General features: G+C 37.1%; 1 protein-coding gene across 1 annotated transcript in view; it reads left to right on the top strand.

The window, feature by feature from the left end:
• LOC111154462 (transmembrane protein 135) overlaps positions 1–20670 on the top strand; it is a 254675-nt gene extending 234005 nt beyond the window's left edge. Inside the window, exons 9-15 of the mRNA XM_022514068.1 lie at positions 2710–2779; positions 6605–6772; positions 9878–9941; positions 10895–10971; positions 15432–15530; positions 16590–16657; positions 18505–20670. Coding sequence (XP_022369776.1) covers positions 2710–2779; positions 6605–6772; positions 9878–9941; positions 10895–10971; positions 15432–15530; positions 16590–16657; positions 18505–18637 — 679 coding nt within the window. The 3' untranslated portion in view covers positions 18638–20670. The remainder of the gene's footprint in view (positions 1–2709; positions 2780–6604; positions 6773–9877; positions 9942–10894; positions 10972–15431; positions 15531–16589; positions 16658–18504) is intronic.
• Positions 20671–24020: the final 3350 nt, after the last annotated feature.

The raw sequence follows: 24020 nt of genomic DNA, 5'->3' as shown, positions 1-24020 counted from the left end.
CAAATAATATTTGTATTTCAAGTATAGATATTTAAGAAAATTAATTTAGTGATTTAAAATTAGAACATCAGTTAATAAAAATTATCTTGGGGGGCACCTGGGTGGCTCAGTGGGTTAAGCCTCTGCCTTCGGCTCAGGTCATGATTTCAGGGTCCTGGGATCGAGCCCCGCATCGGGCTCTCTGCTCAGCAGTGAGCCTGCTTCCTCCTCTCTCTGCCTGCCTCTCTGCCTACTTGTGATCTCTCTCTCTCTGTCAAATAAATAAATAAAATTAAAAAAAAAATAAAATAAACTTGAAGTCAAACTCCTATAGTGACAAATATCAAGCAACTACAATAAAAATCCAGAAAGGAGTTTCTGGTTAATATTCCACGTGTATTTAAAAAAAAAAAAAATTATCTTGGTAGTGGTGTTTTAGAGACTGTTGAATGAATAGCCAATGTTGAAAGTTAGGGATCAGTTTTGGGAAGCTGAAGCTATAAATCAGACCTGTCTTAGACTCTCATTTCACGCCAGCTGGCTTTGTGACTTTGGGCAAGTGATTTAGCCCCTCTGGACCCTGAAAATCTCATCTGTTAACTTGGGTTAATGATCTCTGTTAAGGAGTGTTGCATCCGTTAAATGAAATAACATATTAGTTGCCTCATATATGTGAGCACAGAGTAGGTGCTCAAAATATTTACTGAATTTAAAGACTTTGTCTTCATTTTAGCATACATCACATATAGAAGGTAAGAGGCAGGAAAGGAATAACAGATGGCAGAAATAACTGTGATAGTGAACTTTAAAAATATTTATGTATTTTTTGTTTGTTTTATTTTTTTCATCATGATAAGTACACTCCTTAATCCCATCACCTGTTTCACCCATATCCCTACCTACCTGTCCTCTGATAATCAGCAGTTTGTTCTCTAGTTTAAAGTTTCTGTTTCTTGGTTAGTTTTTCTCTCTCCATTTTTTTTTCCCTTTGCTCATTTGTTTCCTAAATGCCACATATGAGTAATATCATATGGTTGAATAATATTTCTGTGTGTTGGGGGGGGCACCTCTTCTTTATCCTTGGATGCTTGGGCTGCCTCCATAATTTGGCTATTGTAAATAATGTTGCAGTAAACATAGAGGTGCCTATATCCCTTTGAATTAGTGTTTTGTAATTTGGGGGTAAATACCCACTAGTACAATTGGTAATGAACAAGTTCAAAATAGTTATGGATCACCTGAGTGGAGAAAAGTGACAGGGAATCCCTATTTGTGGAAATCATGTCACTGAGAATCAGAGGGGAATGCAGAGAAGGGAATGCTGAGAATGTATCATGTGGGTGAATGATGCCTTGGGTATCAGAACTAATCAGGTCATGGCTGAACTTGTCAGACTCGCCTCAGTGTGTTCTCTCCTGTGGAAGGAGGTGCAGGGTAATATACATAAGTAGAGCAGATAAGACAGGAGATGGGGAGTCCAGGTTTTGAGAAGTTTTAGTAACAGACCGAGGGAAGAATAAGTGACAATCTAGCTGATAGCAGAATTGAATTTCTCTAGCAAAGAGAGTTTAATGATATCTGTGTAGTTCCAGTAGCGCTGGCTGAGGAATGTCTTTGAAGAGGACACTTAGAAGTATGAAGAGTGATGGTTTACATACGGCCCCTCTTCTCTGATTTACCTCGTTTAGGGCCCAGCTTTAATCCCTCAACTTCACATGGCCAGATACGTCCCATCATTCTGATGGCATAAGGGCTATGGGCAGCAGGAGCTCCTACTCTCCCCCGTCTGTGAAAGGCTGCCCTTGTACCCCAGCTATGGTGCACAGTTGGATTTCCTAAAGAGTTTTGCTAATCAGTTTGCAAATGGAATTAGAGAGATATGGAGCCAGAATATCACTCTACGTTTTATTGTTACAAATGAGAAAGTTACTGTGTTCCAACCATGAAGATAATTAATAACCTGCAGTCTACAAGAGTTATGAAAACTCATTTTGGAACATGAACACTTCACAGAGAAAAGGGGAGAGCCAGAGCCACGTTAGATATTTTACTTATTTTTTTTACACCTCAAGTGAATATATAGTCCTAGAGTCAACATACCAAATAATTAAAAATCCGTCTATCTTGAACAGTAGTCCCCCCAGCAGAAACATTTACTAAACACCAGAGGACCAAGTGGTTTGCATTTAAATTACAAATAACCCACTTTTGAATTCCCACATGATCTATTACTGTATTTATTTTAAAAACTGAATTTTGAGGTCTAATACCATATCATGTTTCCTTTCCAGATGTTTTCTCTCATATATAATTAAGTATAAATTCCTGTAACCTGAGCACTTTCTCATTGTGATTGTTGCTCAAGTACTGACTTCATGGGTGACTTGTGACCGTTACACTCTACAGTGAGCAACTTAAAGCTTCCAAAAGATTTGGCAGAGTATAGAGATAATATGTACATATTTCTCATATTTAGTCACACATATTTACCAGTGTTTTTTCTGTTGTGTATTTAAGTGTTTTGGCTGCAGTCACGTATTTTATGCACTGTTTCAAATGGTGAACTGAAAAGAAAAAAAAAATCTGTTCTCTTTGCTTTTTTATGTCCTAAGAAATCAAAAGATGCATGCATTTAGAAACAAGTGGGTAATGTTTTCTCCTTTTTTGGTTAGAGAGTTTTAAGCACGTCTGCACACATATACATCATTTGTTATTTTTGTTTTATTTCAGATGTAGGCATGGACCAAGGCATAGATGTTGCAAACATTATGAAGATAATTGCATCTCTTATTGCATTAAAGTAAGTATATAAAAGTATCACTGTTAGCTATGGGGAATATGTGTAGAAAAAGCTTTTTGAAGATTTAATTTATTTACTTGAGAGAGAGGGAAAAAAGCATGAGTGGGTGGAGGGGCAGAGGGAGAGAGGGTCAAGTAGACTCCCCACTGAGTGCACAGCCAGATGTTGGGCTTGATCCCAGGAACCGAGATCATGACCTGAGCTGAAGTCATATGCTCAACTGGCTGAGCCACCCAGGCGCGCCCCATATAGAAATAACTTTTGAATTAAAGCGTGACTTCAAAGGAAATGGAAAAGTAGACAGTAATTGCTATCGTTCCTTGCATTTGACTTGAAGAATGAGATATTTGTGAAAAATAGATAACAGTTTAGCTTTTAGTATTCATTTACCAGGTCCTTGGTTAATTAATTTCAAAATTTGCTTATTTAAAAATTAATGAAAGGGCACCTGGGTGACTCAGTTAAGAGTCTGCCTTCAGCTCAGGTCATGATCTAGGGTTCTGGGATTGAGCCCCGTGTCAGGCTCCCTGCTCAGTGAGGAGTCTGCTTCTTGCCCTTCCTCTTCTTCTGCCCCCTCCCCCTGCTCATGTTCTCTCTCTGTCAAATAAATAAAATGTTTTAAAAAAATTAGTGTAGGGGCGCCTGGGTGGCTCAGTGGGTTAAAGCCTCTGCCTTCGGCTCAGGTCATGATCCCAGGGTCCTGGGATCGAGCCCCGCATCGGGCTCTCTGCTCAGCGGGGAGCCTGCTTCCTCCTCTCTCTCTCTCTCTCTCTCTCTCTCTCTCTCTCTGCCTGCCTCTCTGCCTACTTGTGATCTCTGTCTGTCAAATAAGTAAATAAAATCTTAAAAAAAAAATTAGAGTAAAACTTTCAAAGTAGAAAAGAAGGTGACGCAACAACAGCAAAGAAGACAGAAAAATAAAGTTATTAGAATGTATATGTTGTAATGTATTCTCATTAGAATACATTCTAGAACAAGGTCCCTGAAGTGTGCTGTGCACTAGTGGATCAGCAGTCACAAACATGCACTGTACACGGTCTGGTGCAGTGGCATTTGGTGTTGGACTTGTAAAGATGTTAGTTTTAAGGCATGGCACTGACTGGAGCACGTCCACAGTTGCTCTGCATGCCAGAAGTCAGCCGTGCCCACTGGCATAAATTCCTCCCTCGCTGATAACATTTGTGTCCGCGAGTGTCTCTACTTGCCCCTCCCCTGGTCTGTGCCTGCTGCTGTCTTCCCATCCTTCAGCACCACCACCTCTGGGGATGAAGTTAGTTTCCTTGCAGTTAGTCTGGCACAGGTGGTACCACCTGCTAAAAGTTCTTTAGTTTTGGGTGAGGCTCTCAAAATCCTGAGGCTTTAAAAAGTTTACATTCTTCCTTATTATATCTGATCCCCACTCTGTTGATGATGGGAAGAGGTACAGCACCCCTAAAAAACAGCCTCCTGGCAGTCACTGTGGGGGAGAGGGACTGTATCAAGTGCTTCTGAATGCGAATGCCTGTGGTTTGATATTGACGGTGGCATGTACCCACCCAACACTTATCATTACTGTCCCTGAAGGTCTGAGCAGAGGTTAAAGGAATAGAGTATTTTTTCACTTGTGTGATGGTTTCTGATACACTCCTTCCAGATCTGATTTCCTGCCCCACTAGTACACTGGCAGGGGAGGGGAGGGTAACAATGTTGCTGGCAGCCTCAGTGTCTGCCAGCTCCCAGACAGGAGTTATACCTCCCAAATGGACATAATTCTGATTTAAGGGGAGACTTCAGGAGGAGAACCAAGAGCAATACTCTGATTAAATCAGTTATTTGAGAAAGTTTGGGAAGAGGGAAAGTGATTATTAAAAACAATATATGAGAAAGTTAGGCAGAATTACTGAGGAAGGAAAACATCTAGTCATTGTTTCAAATGCGTACCAGTCCTACAAACTTGGTATAAATTGGAATATTGTCCTTGAATGTAAAATTATTTGGAGACCTGTAGGTGAGGAATTACTCTACAAATATAATAAAATATTTTGACAGTGCACCTCATTATTCCATCAGCTCAGTTAGACCACATGTTGAATCACATCCCTGAGCCAAATATTCATATGAATTAGCCTTCCCTGCAACTCGCTATGCTCCATTCATGCTTTTTCTTATTTCTTCGTAACTACCAGTCTCTGTTTTGTCTTTGTGCTTTCTGTCCGAGCTCTCTCAAATGTTTTTCACATGCTAGCTCCTGCTTTTTCTGTGTGTTTAAATATCACATCCTCTGTCACCTTCCCTTACCATCCAATTTAATATAGGCTGCCTGTTATTTCCCTCCTAGACTCTTGATTATTTCCTGCACAACACGCACTGTAATTTGTAATTATTTAATTTATTCACTTACTTACTCTTTCTGTAATGAGCATGAAGCTCCATGGAGGCAGGAATTTTGTGTCCTCCTCACCACTCTGTCCCCAGCTTCTATGCAGTGGTTGGCACATAAGAGGACTTCAGTGACTATTTCCTGAATACATGGAAGGGTGAATGGATGAATGGATGAATGGATCTCTTGAAAATAGCATGGAAAGATTGAGCATGAGTTTGACCCTTGAATCCTTAGATTAATATTGTTAAGATTATTAATGGCAGGATAAAGTGTGAACACTTCATGCATTAAACATATACGGGGCACTTTCAGTTAAGCAAATGCATGGTTATTTATGCTAATTTGTCAGGCAGCATAATTTTCATGTTTTAACCAGGTATTAGACAGTTTCAGGTAAATTAATGAATGTTTCTTAATTAGTAAATCAGTTTTCTTCTAAAAATAAGGCTGTTCTCTGGAAGATACAAACCTGACCTTTAGAACTCAGCAGGAATGTAGACATTTTTCCATCCCACTGGTGGTGAGAGAAGAGGAGGATGGGAGACCGGTATTACAGTGTATTGGCTGAATCATGTAAAATACTGTTCTTTTATGTAACATTTGCTTTTGTGCTAATTGTAATTTTTCAGTCTCGGTATGAAGTAACATTTAAACTTTATTACCCTAATTACTGAAATGAAATTGACCAACAGTAGTCATCATCTCTGTTCCCTTTTGCCCTATGGATAGTTGCAGGTAATACGGAAAAATGATGGCAGCTAGTATGCCTTTGTAGTGGATTTGCTTTTTCAGGTTTTGTTGAGTATACTTTAAAGCTACCATTTCTTAGAGATGTTTTCTTCTGATACTGTTAAACATAGAAATAAAAACCTAGATATAATTTTTTTTTTTCCTGGAGAATTCTCTTAACCTGATCATTTAAAAAGTTGATACCAAAGGTCTAAAGATAAAATTACTTTTTCTGTCAAAAGAATTCCTACTTGTAGTAATGATTAAGAAGAGTTCTCTTAAAATTTCCAAAAAGCGTTTGGTTTTGTTAACTGGTTTTTTGGGTTTTTTTTTTTTTTTTTAGTTTTGTTTTGTGATCTTTTTTTTTTTTTTTTGAATAGTGCTTTTTTCCCTAAAATTCAGTTGTGGTTTAGGAATTACAACTCTATTAACAGTGTTAACAAAATGTCAAGAAATGGAAGTTTGGTGCATAGACAAGCTCGGCTAGTGCTTGTGAGACTTTCAAGTTTTTAAAAATCAAAGAAAGTATAGTCCCTGAAAAATTTTACCCTTATTTTAAGGTAATTGTTTTAAAATTGTTTGAGGTCTTTAATGCTTAATTTTGAAAATACTTTGATATAAATTTGTGTTATTTATTTATTTAGAGTTCTGTTTTGATTCTGTGACAGTAAAATGTCTGTCTATCAGACTTAGAAATTTGGATGTAAATCAGAATTTATCCCAATTTTCTCCAGGGTTTCATCAGAATGTTTAGCGTGGGCTACTTGATCCAGTGCTGCCTCCGAGTTCCCTCTGCATTCAGGCATCTTTTTACACAGCCATCCCGGCTATTTTCTCTCTTCTACAATAAAGAAAACTTCCAGCTCGGAGCTTTTCTGGGATCTTTTGTTAGTATATACAAGGTAAGGCTTTCCGAAGAGGAAAGAAAAATGGGAAATAAATAACATGGCTATTACTAGAATGAGATACAGCCTTCACCCATCCATCATTTTTTAAATACTTCTTTCTGTTGTATTCATAAATATCTTAACGTCTCCAAATATACACAGTATATTGGGAATTGAGGTTGGAGAAATTTCTTCTTTTAAAATGTTACTTAATGTGCCGAAAAGTGTAGACCTATTTGCATTTATACATAATTTTCAAGATTCTCAAAGACTTACTTTTTTTCTCCCCCAATAACGTAGATACTGAAAAAATATGAACTTGATATTTCTGACATCAAAAGTGGATTAATAGATCTGGTCTATTTGTATTTCTTAATCCTACTTCCTGCCTGGTTATTAAATTAATTTCAACATATTTCAGACTGTTCTGGTGGTTATCAACACTTGAGCCAGTAAAGATTTTCTTTTGTAACTTATATAAGCAATGACTTATGATCCCTCTTTGACCTACTCTCTGCTCCTACTGCGCTCTCTCAAATAACCATAGTGAACATCCTTCCACCCCTTTCTCCATGTTCCTATAAGCATACCCACACATTTATAAGCGCACACCTAAACACTTATGTAGGAGTCATCCATGACACAGTGCTCTGAAATTTTAAGTAATGGTGTTTTGTTTAAACTCATATAAAAATCATTTTACTGATATTTTACTAACCATCGAAAATTTAGATTCTAAATCTAAATGTAGATTCCAAATGGTAAAATGTGTTAAGGGTAATTGTATGCATATACACACACTTTGTTCTTAAACTAAAAAAAAAATTAATGCTGGGAAACCTGAATTTTGGAGTCATTTTGGGTAAGATGGTTATGTGTCATTTTATATAAGTATTTATTATAAAAAGTAGGTATGGGGGAAGTATTTTGAAATGGATGTGAGAACAGGAATAACAAATGATAAACTATAGTTAATTACTTGTTATGAACTATTACTAATATTGAAAATATTTTCAATATGGTTGGACTAGGAAACATTACTAATGTCTTTGAATACACAAGAGTTAATAGGACACAGTATTGGCAATTATATGTTTATATTTATATTCTTTTTCATTTCTCATGTCAAAGAGTTTGTATTTATTTGTAACGTAAACTCTTAAGTGTTACATGTGGATTATCCCCAACATCTTTGTCCCAGGTTGGTTATTCTTCACCATCCAGCATATCTCAGAGCATGTTTTTGTTTGTTTGCTTTAATTTCTGTTACTATTTTTGTGTTCAGGTAATACAAGCTAGTAGTGGTATTAAACTACAGAAAAATACAACTAGGTCAGAAAATATCTTACAAAAAATAATGGTACAGTGTGTTCCAAAGCCACATGCAATTGAAAATAAAATTGTCAGTGCCGTTAACATACTTATAGGAATGTAATTAAGAGAGGACAGGGAAACAATCCCTATTTCTTCTGTGTCTTCTAAGTGAACTGACTCTTTTTTCATTTTGTAATGTTCCTCTTTATTTCAGGTAATATTCTTGCTCTGAAGTCTGTAATGTCTGATATTAATATAGCTGCTTCAGTGTTCGATTATACTTGATATATTATAGTCTTACTATTCTTCTATTTTAATCTTTCTGTGTCTTCAATTTAAAGGTTGATTTCTTTTAGATGACATATAGTTGGTTCTTTTTTATACAGTTTGATAATCTATTAATTGGTATATTTATTTACATTTAATATACTTTTTGATATGGTTTAGCTTAAAGCTCTTCTTGCTAGTTGTTTTGTATGTGTTTCCCCCCACCCCCCCAAGTTTTTTTTCTTTTCTTTCTCTACCTCCTGGATTTAAAAAAAAAATTTATATTTTATTTTTAATTTTTATCAAATCTTTAAAATTTTATTTATTTATTTATTTATTTTCAGCGTAACAGTATTCATTGTTTTTGCACCACACCCAGTGCTCCATGCAATCCGTGCCCTCTAATTTTTATCAATTTTTAATATTTTTTGTATTCATTCTTCACTGTTGGTTTACTATTTATACCTCTTTTTTTTTTTAAGGATTTTATTTATTTACTTGACAGAGAGATCACAAGAAGGCTGAGAGGCAGGCAGAGAGAGAGGGGGAAGCAGGCTCCCTGCTGAGCAGAGAGCCTGATGCGGGACTTGAACCTGCGACCCTGAGACCATGACCTGAGCTGAAGGCAGAGGCTTAACCCATTGAGCCACCCAGGTGCTTCTAGATGATAACTATTTTAAGCTTTGGGGACAACATGATTGGTCTCTCTCCTGGCTACTCAGTTCTGCTGTAGTGTGAAAGCAGCCATAGACAATATATAAATCAAGGAGCATAGTTACATTCTAATAAAACTTCATGGCACTTTAATTAGAACTTCATAAGATTTTGACATATCTCAGTGTGTTTATTTATTTATTTATTTATTTCATCCATCAAGAAGAATAAAAGCATTCCTAGCTCATGAACCATACAAAAACAGGTGACACAGCAGATTTGGCTAGTGGGCTGTAGTTTTTTGACCACTGCTTTAGAGAGTTAATTTATTTTTATAGAAATAAACAATATTAAAAAATGTCTTCTAAATGTATCTTCATTTTGCCATCTTCAGAGCTCCTCATTTCTTTTTACAGATCTAAACTGGTATTATATTCCTTTTGCCTGCGAAACTACCATTAACATTTCTGGTAATGAAGGTCTGTAGGTGTTGAATTTTCTCAGTGTTTATCTACCCGAGAAAGTCTTTATTTCATCTTCCTATTGAAAAATATTTTCTCTCAGTGTAGAATTCTGGCTTCCAGCTTTTCTCTTTGTTGGAGTAGGAGTGATTCTGTATCTAGGCAAAGTAGAGTTTATGATTTCGTTTTGAAAAACCATGACAAGAAAAACATTATGTTTGATTTCTTAATATGAGTCTATGCAGAACAATAACTTTATAGCAGTTTATTGTTGATAATTTTCCCAATCATGTATTTAGTTTGATTCGGATAGGATCACCAGTTTGCCTCCACGTTCTATTAGTGACTCACTCATTATAGATGTTACATGCATCTTTTCTAGAAATGAAACAACTGAAGTCATTGCATTTTCTTCTTGATACAGGGTACTAGTTGCTTCCTGCGCTGGGTCAGAAACCTGGATGATGAACTGCATGCTATTGTAGCTGGTAAAGCAATGATAAAACGGAGTTATTATTATTGTATCGATCAGTGGTAGGAATGACGCAGAAGTAGTTTCCAAATTCATCTGATTTCTAGGGATCTCTCTTTCTCTGTAATAGAATCCCTACTGAGGCAGTAGTCCAAACATTTTATATTTGCAAAGTTTAACCTGTCAAGGCGTTCTTGCCATCAGGTGTTTTGAATTGGCAGTGTAATAACTTGGGCATCTGCCCTGCTACAGGCCAGAAATCCTAGGGAATGTGTCATAGAAGAACACAGAACTTAAACAAATTTTGTGACTAATGGGAAGGCAGTTCTATTTCTTAAAGTATTCTGTTTTTTGCCATGAGCACATTACATATAGTTCAATAAAATAAATTTTTTATTTTTTAGAAATGTAAATAATTTCATAAAAATTAAAACATGAGATTAACATTTTCTGCAAGTTGTAACATACATGCTACTTAAGTTAAATTAATAATTTTCAGGTATTTAGTGGTAATATACCTGCTAGCAGTATTTCAGGCCTCTTCCTGCCTTGGGCTTCCGTTTATGGAATGAAGGCACTGCTATGGAGGGAAGTGTGATGATAGCACTAAGAGTAATTTTGAGCTGTTAGAAGAATTGATTAGTAAATATTACCACTTAGAAATGATTTTGAAAATCATTATATTTGTCAGACCACTGTTGTTTTTAAAGTTAAAATTAGAATGTAAAGTTTCTTGTAATATATGTATCAGAACTGTGTGTTCCTAACTCTACAAGTCAGTTTCTCAGTTTAAAGTATATGATACTTACTCCATTTTAATGTCATGAAGTCTATTCCCATCGTTGATTTTGTATAATAAAAGGCAGTGCTACAGATCAATTCTGTCTTACTTAAGTGAAGTGACATTTCTGAGTGACTTACCCACAAATACCCGGGATTTGATCAGTTTTGCTTTATTTGTTGTTTCAGGATTTTTGGCAGGAGTATCAATGATGTTTTATAAAAGTACGACAATTTCCATGTATTTAGCTTCCAAATTGGTGGAGGTAAGCAAACATTTTTATGCATGTATATTTCCAAAGAATATAAAGATTTTCGTGAATATATATTCCAGTTTACAATAGCAAGTCCGTCTATGAAAGTATTTATTAAGTCGGTTCTCCCGTTTCTTCCTCTTTCTTTATGTGTGTTATTTTCAAATATATACAAGTGTAGAAAGAATAAAGTAACCAGTACTCATGTACCCATCATATGGCTTCAACAGTTAACAGCATTTGACCAATCTCATGCCATCTCTACTGCCCCAACCCCACAAGTATTGAATTATTTTGAAGCAAATCCCAGACATCATATCACTTCTTCCAACTCAGGATAAAGATGCCTTAAAAACAAACCGATTGGGGTGCCTGGGCGGCTCAGTGGGTTAAAGCCTCTGCCTTCGGCTCAGGTCATGATCCCAGAGTCCTGGGATTGAGCCCAGCATCAGGCTCTCTGCTTGGCAGGGAGCCTGCTTCCTCCTCTCTCTCTGCCTGCCTCTGCCTACTTGTGATCTCTTTCTCTCTGTCAAATAAATAAATAAAATGTTTTAAAAAAAAAAGAAACCGATTGGGGCACCTGGGTGGCTCAGTGGGTTAAATGGGATCGAGCCCCACATCGGGCTCTCTGCTCAGCAGGGAGCCTGCTTCCTCCTCTCTCTGCCTGCCTCTCTGCCTACTTGGGCTGTCTGTCAAATAAATAAATAAAATCTTTAAAAAAAAACAAAAACGATCAATAGTCCTACCAAAGTGTAATCAAAATACTGTTTTCCTACATTTAAAAAACCTTGTCATTCTTTTCTGCTATCAATATATATCCAGTTAGAGCTTATATTCTCACTGATAATCTCGCAGATGTCTTTTTGCAGTCTTTTTGTTTTGAGATCCAAAGTCTCTTAGTTTTTAATAGCAACTCTCCTTCCCCACCTCTTTCTTTTTTTCCTTGCCATTTATTTGTTAAAGATCTAGGTTATTAGGTCTGTGGAATTCCCACTCTGGATTTTGCTGATCATATCCTCACTGGTGGTGTTAACACGTTTCCTTAACCCACAAATTTCCTGTAAAGTGCTCATTAGATCTAGAGGCTTAAGCAATTCAGGTTCAATTTTTAGGAGGTGGAGGGGGACAGAAATAGCTCACATTTACTGTGTGTTTGAATTCCGATTACATCGTATTAGGAAGCACAGAAATGTCTAGTTGTTTCCCTTTTTGTGATGCTAAGATTATTAGTGGGCTCAGTATTAATAAAGCTAACATAAATAAATGTAAAAAAATAGAGCCAACATAAGACTCCCTATTAGGCTTTCACTTAATTGTTTTAGCAGCCATTAATACTCATTGTCAGGGTCTTTTTATTTCATTGAGAGTTATAAAATTGTAATAATCTATAATTGTTTCTTCTTCATAGCTATAAGTGGGAATTCTTTTAAAAAGAACTTTCCCTTTTCAGCTGTTTCAGCTTTGAAATAGTTGGCTCACAAAGTGAAAATAAAATGCTTGATTACTTCCTTTTCTTTACTGTTGTTCAGAATGAATTAGTTTTTGGCATTTTGCAAAATTGACCTGTGAGTCTTTATTTTCACGTGTCATCCTAAAGACATGAATTTTAACATACTTGATTTGTTTCGACCCAGGCATTGCACTCATTGCCCTGTCTTTGACCATGAGAGCGTCTACAGGTTGATTCCTGTTTCTTTTTTATATAATGCCTAGATCTCTGGTAGCTTTCTCACTTTGTGATAAAACAAGATGTTCCAGGCTCATCTTGGCCATTTCCTGCCCCAGGCACAGAATCAGCCTTTTCTGCAGTGACCGCTAGTTTCTTTTCATGGGAAATGGTATTTAGAGACTTTTGGATACCAGAAGTTTCTTGTTCATTGGCTAGGTAAGCTTTCTTGGCCATTCCAGTGAACAGAGCTAGAGAATCCTTCTCCCCTCCACCCTTTTTTAGAGAAAGAGAAAATAAGGAGCATATTGATATTTCCAATTCAAAGTTAAGATTACAGATTTTTTTTAACTTGTTTGATTTTCTTAAAAATTTTACCTCACTGAAAGTCTGTATCCTAATAACATAAAGAGAATTACATATTTGCTTTATTCAAGTGTGTGTGAGAGAGAAAGAGAGAGAGAGGAAGGGAGAGAAAGAGAGTTTGATATTTTTCTCAGTGCAATTAGAAGTTATTGGAGAGTTTTAAGCATAGGTTTTAAGCATGGAAATGATGTGATTTAATTCATGTTTTAAGAAGAAAAAAATATTCTAGCCATTTTGTAAAGAATAGACTAGAGGCAAGACTGGAAGCTGGGAGGGCTGTTAGTCTTGGGCAGGAGATGGTGGCTTGTGCCGGGACAGTAGCAGTAGGGATGAGGAGAAATACACAAATTTGGTGTGTGTTTAGGAGACAGAGTTGACAGGGCTTGTTAATGGAGAGGACAAGGAGAGTACAAGAAAGAATGTATCCCCTAGCTAGCGAAGATACATTCTGTGACACTGGGGAAATCTAGTATTGAGATCTAGTTTGTAAAAGGTGTGTTTTGTAGCTGCTTCCCTAAATGCCTAGAGTTTTTTAAGCCAAGCAATGGTGTAGCTATTTTCTTAAATCAGTAGGCCATATTGGGTCTTGGCAAAAGAAACTGGATGTAAAGTGTGCTGATGAGAAATTTTTTTTTTTTAATTCAGAAAGTTACAGATTTAAATTTAGGGTGTCCTTTGTGGAATTAATGGCTATGGCATAATAGGCAATCATTTTCCTATGATTGAAGTTAATTTTATATTAAAATGCTGCATTACTCTTAATAATGAATATTAAATAAAAGTTAGCTGGCTTGACACCTTTTTTCTTGGAAAAAATTATTTCCAAGATGTATTTATTTAATATTTATTATGTTCCCATTACTATACTAGGTGCTGGTAAGCATACAGAAATATAGGATATGGTTTCCCCCCTTCATTAACTTAGAATCAGGTTCAACAGATAAGTTTTATTATAAGAAATTAGGAAAACAGTTATTCCATGTATCAAGAGATACCTGTTTCACATGTTTCTATGATGCTCTTCTACCACATTTAACTTTGATTTTTGTCAGCAAGAATACACTATAATATACCTGTTCCTTGTAATATACTGTATAGTATTTGCAAAATACCAGCCCATGTATATATTCCTTCCTAAGTAGATTACAACTCTTTGTACATTATCTTACAGATTGAAATTAATTTTTTATTAAAATGCTGCATGATTATGTAATGAATATTAAATAAAAACCAGCTGTATAGACAACTTTAAGGGGAAAATTTTTTTTCATGTTCTTTAGTTCAAGAAGACCCCTGTCTTCTTGAACCTTCCTCCACACACTGTTCTCTCCTGGTTCTTCTTTTTCACTTTTTGTACTAGTCATACTTTAGCTTTCCCACGTTTCAGAGAAACCTTTGCCATGAATTACGCCGTGTTCTATCCATATAAATGGACTGGTCCTTCCCATATGTATCGTGTACTTTCACCCAGCTTGTTGCCCCTGCTTTTTCTGTCTTGTGCCTCTTAGGGGGCAGCACTATTAGGAGCGTGGTCAGCAGGCTCGTGCTAGTCCAGAAACTGTTTGCTCTCGGTTGAGGATGAGATAAGTATAGAAATTGAGAGCAAGCATTTGGAAACTTCTATAGCAACTTGGCAGAGTTAATTTGTCTTTTGAATATAAGAATGAAAATTTGGTTCAGTTTTGTGTTTTTAAATTTTATTTTTCTAGTAATTTATTTTTATTGCTTTATGAAAGCATCAAGCCATGACAACTAGATTTAAAAAAAAAAATTTTTTTTCCTCCCTGCAGGTGGTTTGAGAAACACTACTCAAATGTAGTCATTTCTGAGATTCTCTTTGCTCCTTTGTCCTAGACACAGTAGTTTGCTTCCTCCTAAGCGGGGAGCCACAAAAAAAATTACACACACACAATAAATATATATACATAGTTATACATCTAAGTGCATTCGTTATTTCTCTTATGCACCAACTTAGATATTCTTGTATTCATTTTTAAATCCCAGGCTCCTGCGTCATGCCCAGCATGTCACTAATTAACACCATTAAATGTTGAATGAAGGAGTGAGTGAGTGAGTGAGTGAACAGTAGCAGAGAAGGGAGGACCTGAGCATTGGACCAAAAGCATTGAAGGATAAATGATATAAAAGAAGTAGCAATAAAAAGTTACCAAATTTCACAGAAAAGTATTATTAGTGTCTCAGGTTTCGGGTGAGGGAACGCGGGAAGGAAAGGGCTGACACTTAACTCTGTCATGGAAGATAGGACCTGTAATTTGAGCTCCAAAAGGATAATGAGTATTTGGAAGGTAGAAAAAATAGTTGTAGACAGGGAGTGAATATATTGCTCCACCATATTGTTCATGCTATTTAAAGTTGTGTGTGTTTGGGTTTTGTTTTTTTTTTTAAATCAATCTTGGGTTATGTTTGTTTTTCATTCCAGACAATGTATTTCAAAGGCATTGAAGCAGGAAAGGTTCCCTATTTTCCCCATGCAGATACCATCATCTATTCCATCTCTACAGCAATTTGCTTCCAGGCAGTAAGTATAGCTTTTTGAAATGAAAAATAGAATTATTTCTATTTCTGTACATTAAACCAATGGGGGAAAATAAAGGCCTAGAAACATGTCTATTGGTTATAGTTTACCTTTTATTTTTATTTATTTATTTATTTTTTAACTGAGATAGCTTGTAAGTTTCAAATTGTTAACATGTTAACTTAATGGGCCAAGTCATGTTTCCTGAACACAGTAATTTTTAGGTTTAAACAGAGTGCAATTTATAGGTAAATTATTACTCTAGTACTTTGGCTAGAATGCCCAGTTTATTTTATTTTATTTTTTAAGATTTTATTTTATTTTTAAGATTTCATTTGTTTATTTGGCAGAGAGAGACACAGCGAGAGAGAGAACACAAACAGGGACAGTGGGAGAGGAAGACGCAGGCTTCTCACCGAGCAGGGAGCCCGATGCAGGGCTTGATCCCAGAACCCTGGGATCATGACCTGAGCTGAAGGCAGATGCTTAATGACTGAGCTACGCTGGCGCCCCTAGAATGCCCAGTTTAATTAAACTTCTAGAGGAAGGAAGATACCATGAGCATAAATAAGAATAATTGTGTTTCCCTAGTATTACTCAGGTAGCAAGGGTAGGAGTAGAATCTAGATTATTAGAGGCATTGTTCAACTTCTTTAAATTCTGTAATTGTCATTTGATGTTCATGGTTTTAGGGCTGTTGCAAAATTTGGGGGACCACTTTTATTTGCACTTTTTCAGAGTAATGCCACCAGGTTGATAAACTCATTACAACTAGTGAAGTGACAGCTCCCTAATGAGTATTCAGTTAATGCTTTCCTAATAATAGTGACTTAACTCAATTATTATTTCATAAGCAGTATTCTTATTTGAGGCCCTATTTACAAAGATTCTCAAGAATTATTCAACTTAAACCTAGATACATATTTTTGTATCTTCATCACTGTTGCTTTTAAAATACATGAGCAATAAAAATAGGACATAAAAATGCACTTTTGGCTAATACAACTAATCCTCTTTCCTACTGACTAAAAGAAGTCTCAGACTGAAATGTTCTAACCACAGGCTGTCATGGAAGTTCAGACCTTGCGGCCGTCTTACTGGAAGTTCCTTTTAAGGCTCACCAAGGGCAAGTAAGTGACGGAGATGTTGTAACTGACCATAGAAAACAAGCAGTTGCCACAAAACAGATTTTGAATCTTTCCATCTTTTTGAGGGAATATTCTTTCAGTGGTCAAGTAGGCCTCTTACGTATAAAGCAAATATGACCATCTTAACAAGAATAACATGGGGCCTTCTTTTAGTGAACATTATTTTGACTTTTCTTTTCCCTGTATTATTTGAGATATTTTAAATGTTGTAGGAAAGTTCTGTGTTGATCTGAAAACTGCTCATTAGTTGCTACATAACACACTTAAGTCTCACTTTCAAAGTCTTTGATCTCTTCTTGTTGATTAAAAATGCTAAGCAGATTTATTAGCAGTCTTGCCTAAATAATTGAATGATTTCCATTTGGGGAAGAATAATCCTATTCTTTCTTGATATTATAAGCATAATTTCCTCTGCCTTTATTATTCTGTTCTTCATTGTTTTTGTTAGCATTTTCTGATCTTAATCTAATTCTCTTGGGAGGCAGCTTGACCTAACAGAAGGACTGTGGGCTTTGGAGTCGTACAGACTTAGGTTTGACTCTGGCTCTGATAACCTTTAGCTGTGTCACTGGTGAGAAGGTTGTTTACCCTCCTGAGCCTCCATTTCTCTCTCTCTACTAGAAACAGTAATATATTTTCTGTATGATTGTGGGAAAATCGAAATGTTTGTGATAGCACTTAGCACCTAGTAAGCACTTAGTAAATTGCAGCTGTTATTAATATTACTAGCATTTGTAGTTTTAATAGCAAACAGTTGTGTAGTGCTTACTGTGTCTCAGATATGGTTATAAGATACACACGTACACATACAACACAGGGACACATGCATAGGTGTTTAATCCTTAAAGTAGCTCTATGAGATAAGTACTTTTAAGATCCTGATTTTATGTGGGAGTCAGCTGAGGTGCACATGGAGGTAAGCTAGCTTGCCAGAGTCACACGGCATTTGAAGGATCTATGGGATATGAGCCAGGTCGTCTGGTTCAGCAGTCTTCCTGTTAGCCATGATTTCAGTGTGTCCTTTATGTTATTATAAGTTAATCATCTATTTCTTTGTCATTTAGTTTTTTGTCTATTAATAAGCTTATCCAGCTGATTATTTTGGAAGGGAACTTAACTTTGGAAAGGCACTGAAAGTTACATTTATTTTTCTTGGAATAGTGGCAATGGCCCAGGGTTCAAAACTAAATTCATTATTCTCCCCAGAAGAAATGCTTGGGACCAGGCATAGAGACACAGTTTCCTCTTGCACATTGGCTAAATATGTGTCTTTCAAAAAGATTTTTTTTAATCTTTTAAGTTAGGTGATGGATAAAATGAGGGTATACTTTTACTTTGTTGTGTCTATTAGAAATTTGCAAACCTATTATGCTGTTTTCCCTTTAATCATTAAATACTTGCACATTTGGGTGTGTTTTGTGTGGATTGTGAGATATCAAAATGTCAGTTATGAAAGAAATTACATTTAATACTTTGCCTCATTGGTAATATTAAGCTCAGTCATTTGTTGAGTTTGTTTTCTGTGATTTCATTCATCAGAAAAATTATAATGAGCCTGTTTTTCTATTTGACATAATCTAGTAGAAAGAACTTGAAAGGGTCTTCTGAGAGTCTCTGGGGTCTCAAGTCGGGGGATTATTATCTCTTCAAAGAAAATATGAGACCAGGAATCTTAAGGTAGAGGATCAGTATGACTTTTGAACCGGCTGTTGAGTCTTTTGTCATGTCAGTCTTTTCTGTTTTCCCATTCCATGAAAGACATGTCAAGTGAACCATCTTATTTTATAAACGTCGTTAAATGCTTGTTCACTGTGTCCTCTGTTTTGCAGATTTGCTGTCATGAACCGAAAAGTCCTCGATGTTTTTGGTACTGGTGCATCTAAACACTTTCAGGATTTTATCCCTAGGTTGGATCCGAGATATACGACTGTAACACCAGAGTTGCCCATCGAGTTTTCTTGAAGATGACTGTAATTTATTAATGTGACCTAATGTTTCATTATTTTCTTCTGAAGACTCAATTATGTTGAATCGCAAAGAAGGAGTCTTGAGCTTGAACTTCAGTGTTATTTCAATGAGAGATGCTCTTTGTTTTTCTTACCAATCAGAAGTATAGAAGCTTTTTAGGAAGGTGTTGCTTAATAATTAAGCACCCTTCCGTAGCCAGAATCTGATTCTGGGACACTGTAGTGGTTGACATGATGCTATATTATTGATTAAGTTATGTCCATAAGCAATCTTAAATAATCTGTGTAGAAATGTAGTAACAAATAAGAGTATACTTAAAATTACTTTAAAAGATGTTTTTAGCTCATTCCAATATAATTCTTGGTTAAAACTAAGAATATTTCTACATTTTAGGATACAAAGGATCACGGGTACATGGATTTGGTCTGTATTTTTTTTTTAATTTTGAATTGGTAACTATAGTAGTAAAATATATGGATATGAAATAACTCTTCGCAGACAATGCTGCTTTAGTATAAAGCAATTTAATTGAAGAAGGTGGCTGTTCTTACTTCAGGGATGCAAAGACGGGTCTTATGCTATTTGAATAAATGTAGTGGTATCCCTGTCTTCTTCCGCTGATGATAGCTTCATCTCTCTCCAGGATGAATTGGGCTGTCTGGCAGCCCAGTCAATGAACCTTATGTACTAATGGCAGGTTAGAAGTAAATGGAAATGGACATACCTGATACAGTTGAAATGTGTGTTTTAATCTTTTTCAGAAGCATTTCACTTGAATATTTAAAAGCTAATGAGGTTGTTTCTAAACCTCTTGTGGGTTTATGATGTTTGTTTTCATTTATTAGGACTGAATTCTTCATGGCTAAGGTTGTCTGCCATTGTAGATTTAGAAGGGATCCATAGTGGTTTTGGCAGGTTTGTCATTTTGTTCCCTCTCGACTGTTCTACCTACACAATGGATATTTTACAACTACGAACAATATAAAAATCTGGTAGTTGTTAAAAAAGGCCATTTCATCACTAACGGGATTCAGGTTCTTGAGCCTCTTTTCAAAAACTTATTGTCACCATTTTTATTCCTGTTAGAATAAAAGAAGTGACAAAATGGAGTCATTGTTGATTATAAGTTCAGGACAGCTGTAATTGAAATATGATTACTCTTTAGAGTATTTCAGGGAAAAGTTTTACTTTTCTAAGTTGATAAAAGGCTTAATTGGTTATAATGTCTATAGTTAATATAACAAATAGGGATGATGGTATATTTTTTTAATATCATTTTGTTGCTGGAAAGTTTTGGGCCATTGTAAATTAATTATACAGTAGAACTTGTGTCACAACAAGGATTATAACCCAGACTTTAAAAGTGCTTGATCCTCCATATTCAATTTCATCAAGCCCTGTATATTTCTGTCTATATGTAATCCTATCCTTGGTTGTTAATGGCAAATTGAAACCCAACGAAAAGACAGACTCTGGTACCATGGTAACAGAGAGAGCCACTTTAATTAGATCAAAATTCTGCATTGTGATGAACTTCTTGGAATTGACTTCTCTATTAGACAATACTGTTAAGGCATCATTTTGGTTTCAGACTTCAAAATTCATTAATAAATTAAATTTTAAGTTTTTATTCACTGGAATCAAAATGACAATTGGTACTGTGTTTACTTTTAAAAATGAAGTATTATAGCAGTGTAGAAAGCACTGCTTCCTGCCCCTCATTTTCTTTATTTAGAAATCATGTTTACAATATTTTTCCTGTCTGCTTAAAAGAAAAGCATTTTAATTTGTAAGTTACTGTTTTCATTAATATTAAAAAGGCTATGATTGTTAAAAGACAAATCTACTGAAATTTGATGAGATTGTTTAGTAAAATTTTACTGTCAAAAGGCACATTTCTATGATTTACTTTTTTCTCAAACTAGTCATGTTTTAATATAAAATGTAAAATGAAATAACCATCATGAAGTGTCATGAATACAGTAATTGAACGTATAGCTTGGGCGAATAGTTACCTAATTTGCCGTGGTGAAAAGAGAAGTCTGATTTGATTTCACTGAGGCAGCCTGCAAAGTGTAGCTGTTTGAGAAAACAAGAGACTGTTCGTGTTCCTGAAGACAAAGTGGGTATCTTTCTACCTCTAACCAAGCAGGTATCGACTGACAACTTGGCATCATAAATAAAGCCAAATAGATGTCCTTTCCAAAATGTGTTTTTAGTCCATTTATACACTGAAGACATCCTGCTAATGGTAAGTTTCCATCAGAACTGACTGCAGGAAACCTGGATACGCCCCCTTAGCTTTTCCCACATCTTTTTGGAGTCTGGAAGACAGTGCGTTGGTCTGGGCAGTCTTACGGTGGTTGCATTGCTATTTCCTGCATGAATAAAATCCTAGAGGTAGTACTAACCCAGTTAAGACTGAGTTTGCAAGATAACAGATTGTCTCCAATCTATTAGATTCTTGCCAGTTTCTCATCAGATAGTTTGAGTCCATTTTAGTACTCATGTCCGAAATAAAACCATGTTTTGTTGTTTCACAAATCCTACGGTCACTTCCGTAACTTTTGTCTTGATCTCTGGACATGGTTGTCACTTGGTTGATTTCTAGTTTATTTTTGGCCTTCATTTGTTGCTTAGTCCATGGTTATTTAATTTAGAATTATATCTTTTTATTCTTTGCTCTCAGATTTTATAATTTATTATTTTTTTCTACGACGAACATGTCTTGTATGATGAAACCCGAACTGGCCAGTTGTTACAGCATTTTCCTGTCAAGCTTGTGTATTTCCTGGTGGATGGCATCTAGGCTAACACTTGATTTTGTCGTTAAGAGCGACAAAATTGTATTCTGGTTGTATTTTATCCTAGCCCTGAGTTTCTAGTCCCCTGTCAATGTATAGTTAGTGAAAATCAATTTCCTTTACTCACAAGGAGCCTCATCCATTGGATTCTTACACCTCCTCAGAGCAGCCTCTCGGCAGGGCCAGAGAGCATGTGCTCACTGTGAGCCGTGGCCAGGCCTTCACCACCTTTGAATCAGAGAGGCCACCACGCCCACTGAGTCCTTGAATTCTCTCTGTGGTTTATTTTTATCCTAAAGACAAAGCAGTTTGTCCAAACAACAAGATCATTCTCACGTGGATGATTTCTTTGCCCCAAGAGACAGCAGTATTCATTTCTGAACTGCGCAGATACCTGAAAAACTTCATCTCTCCCAAAAATTAACCTGTGGCTGCTTTTCCACCTGCTGTTCATTTTCAGGTAAAGAACTTAGGGTAACTGGAAGATGAGTGATCAAGAAAAATGTTGTCAGGAAAAGAGTGAGGAATGAATGTTTCCTGCAGGCCTAGGTTGAGACTGTGATTAAATAAGAATAGTTGAATTATGGACACCCAGGAGACTGTTCTGACCGTTCCCTCAAGCCTGCGCCTTCCTTTTTGTAGCTCCTTTTGTGGCGGTGCGTTCGCTCGCTCTGCAGTGCCTTCTCGTGCGCTTAGCAAGGAAAAGAGTGTCCAGCACCGAGCTGACACCGAGATCAAGGGTAGGGACATGGATCCTGGGGGTGTGGTGCTTCCCTCGAGCCTCTGATATGGGGACCCCAGGACCGAGGCTGTGTTTCTGATTCAGCTGTAGCCCAGAGGACTTCGCTGTTGCTCTGCAGTTATGAAAAGGGTGACTACAAAGAAAGGAAACTGACATAGGTGTGTGTCTTCTGGAAGCAGAGAAGGGGCAGAAGTTGGCCGTGATGTAGCATGTATCCAAGGAGTGCAGCAGGGCACTGAGCACCCGTGTGGCTTTAAGCTTCCCGCCGTGGTGAATTGGAAGAAAGATTTCATATCTGGTACCACTTTCTTGCTCTTTGACGTGGCCTCTCTCTCCTTCTTCCCCTCTCTATCCCAGCTCTTCTCTTTTTCCTCCTTCCCAGCCTTAGAATCTTTATGTCTAACCTTGTGTTGCCCCTCCCCACTGCTCATCACTGTGCCCTTTGCCTTTTTTCTGCTGCCTGGTGTTCCATGCTGCTAATTACGCTCCTTGAAGGTGAACGTGCCATTGCTCCCTTGGGTGGCATCTGGTAAGGTGGGGGCATCTTGTGGGATCATGAAAATCGAATAACCATTTTCAGGGACAATGCTATAGCTCCACATTTCCTAGGCTGAAGGCACAGAAGATAATTGCACACATGTGGAAAGAGACGTTCCTCTGAATGTGGAGCCTTTAAACTCAAGATAGTCAACCTCTTCTTAACAACCCTGTGACGTCATCAGACTTGCTACATGGAAGGGGCGAGAACTCATTTCCTATTTCCTATTGCCTTCTCCATTTTCTTTCTCCCTCTTCCTCCTCCAGGTACGTCCTAAGTGAATAATGTATTGGGCTTTATGCATTGTCCTTTCGGACCTGAAAATCCCAGTTACACACACACACACACACACACACCCCATTTGGTCCACAGCCCAGGCATCAAGTCAGGAGCATATGTGCTTTTTCTCTAGTTCACAAGCCACCACAGCTTGCCTTTCGTTTTAGTTTATTCAGTTTATTTAGTTTATTCAGTTTAGTGCTTGCCTCCCCTTGCCCAACCTAAAGCATAACTTTCTAACCTTATAAGAAAACCCCAGGCTGTGGGTGATCCTTGGCACACACCGTACAAGCCTCAGCAGCCCCGAGTGGCTGGGGAGGTCCGGCCCTCTGCAGATGGACCTGTGTGCCTGTATTAACAGAGATCACCCAGGAGTATTACTTTCCTCTGTCCCTTAATTTGGACCAGGCAATTTTGGAGGTCTCCTTCCTCAATGTCTAAGAGACTCAGTGTCTCAGTTATCATTCAACCCCTTAAATGAATTTTCAGATTATTTTGGTCACACAGGAGGATGCTGTGGCTGTTGGGATGGATTGGGGCCAAAGGTCCACCAAAGTTTAAAGCATGAGGTTGTTCCTTGGTCATTAGGAGGGTGGGGTGCCGAAAGGGATGGGTGAGAGGAGACTGAACACACACTTCCGCACCCCTCCTCCCTCCTATTTCTTACCTTCCCAGGAGTGTACCACATTTATGCCCCTTATTTCTTCAGTTTGAGTTCTTCAGAGGAAAAAAAAAGTTCTCATTTTCCCGTTTCTTTCAGAGGAAACTGAAGGTGAGACATAAGCATCAGTCTGACTCTTGGTCAGGGAAGAGCCTCAAGGAATGCTGTGGAATGTGCTAGAAAGAGAGGTAGCTTAGCATCTCTTTCTCTCCTCTCCCCTCAGAAGTGAGCCAGAGGGATTCATTCAAAATGGGGCTATCATGAGTTATATTCCAGTGATGCGGGAGACGGGGGTGCACTACCAAACGTGGCGTAGAGAAGAGACACAGTTTGTGAAAGAGGGGGGATGGGGA

The sequence above is a fragment of the Enhydra lutris genome, unplaced genomic scaffold (assembly GCF_002288905.1).
Source record: "Enhydra lutris kenyoni isolate GAN:26980312 unplaced genomic scaffold, ASM228890v2 scaffoldscaffold37, whole genome shotgun sequence".
Lineage (NCBI taxonomy): Eukaryota > Metazoa > Chordata > Mammalia > Carnivora > Mustelidae > Enhydra > Enhydra lutris.
Note: the sequence above shows the minus strand (reverse complement) of the source record. Positions and strands in the feature narration are given on the sequence as shown.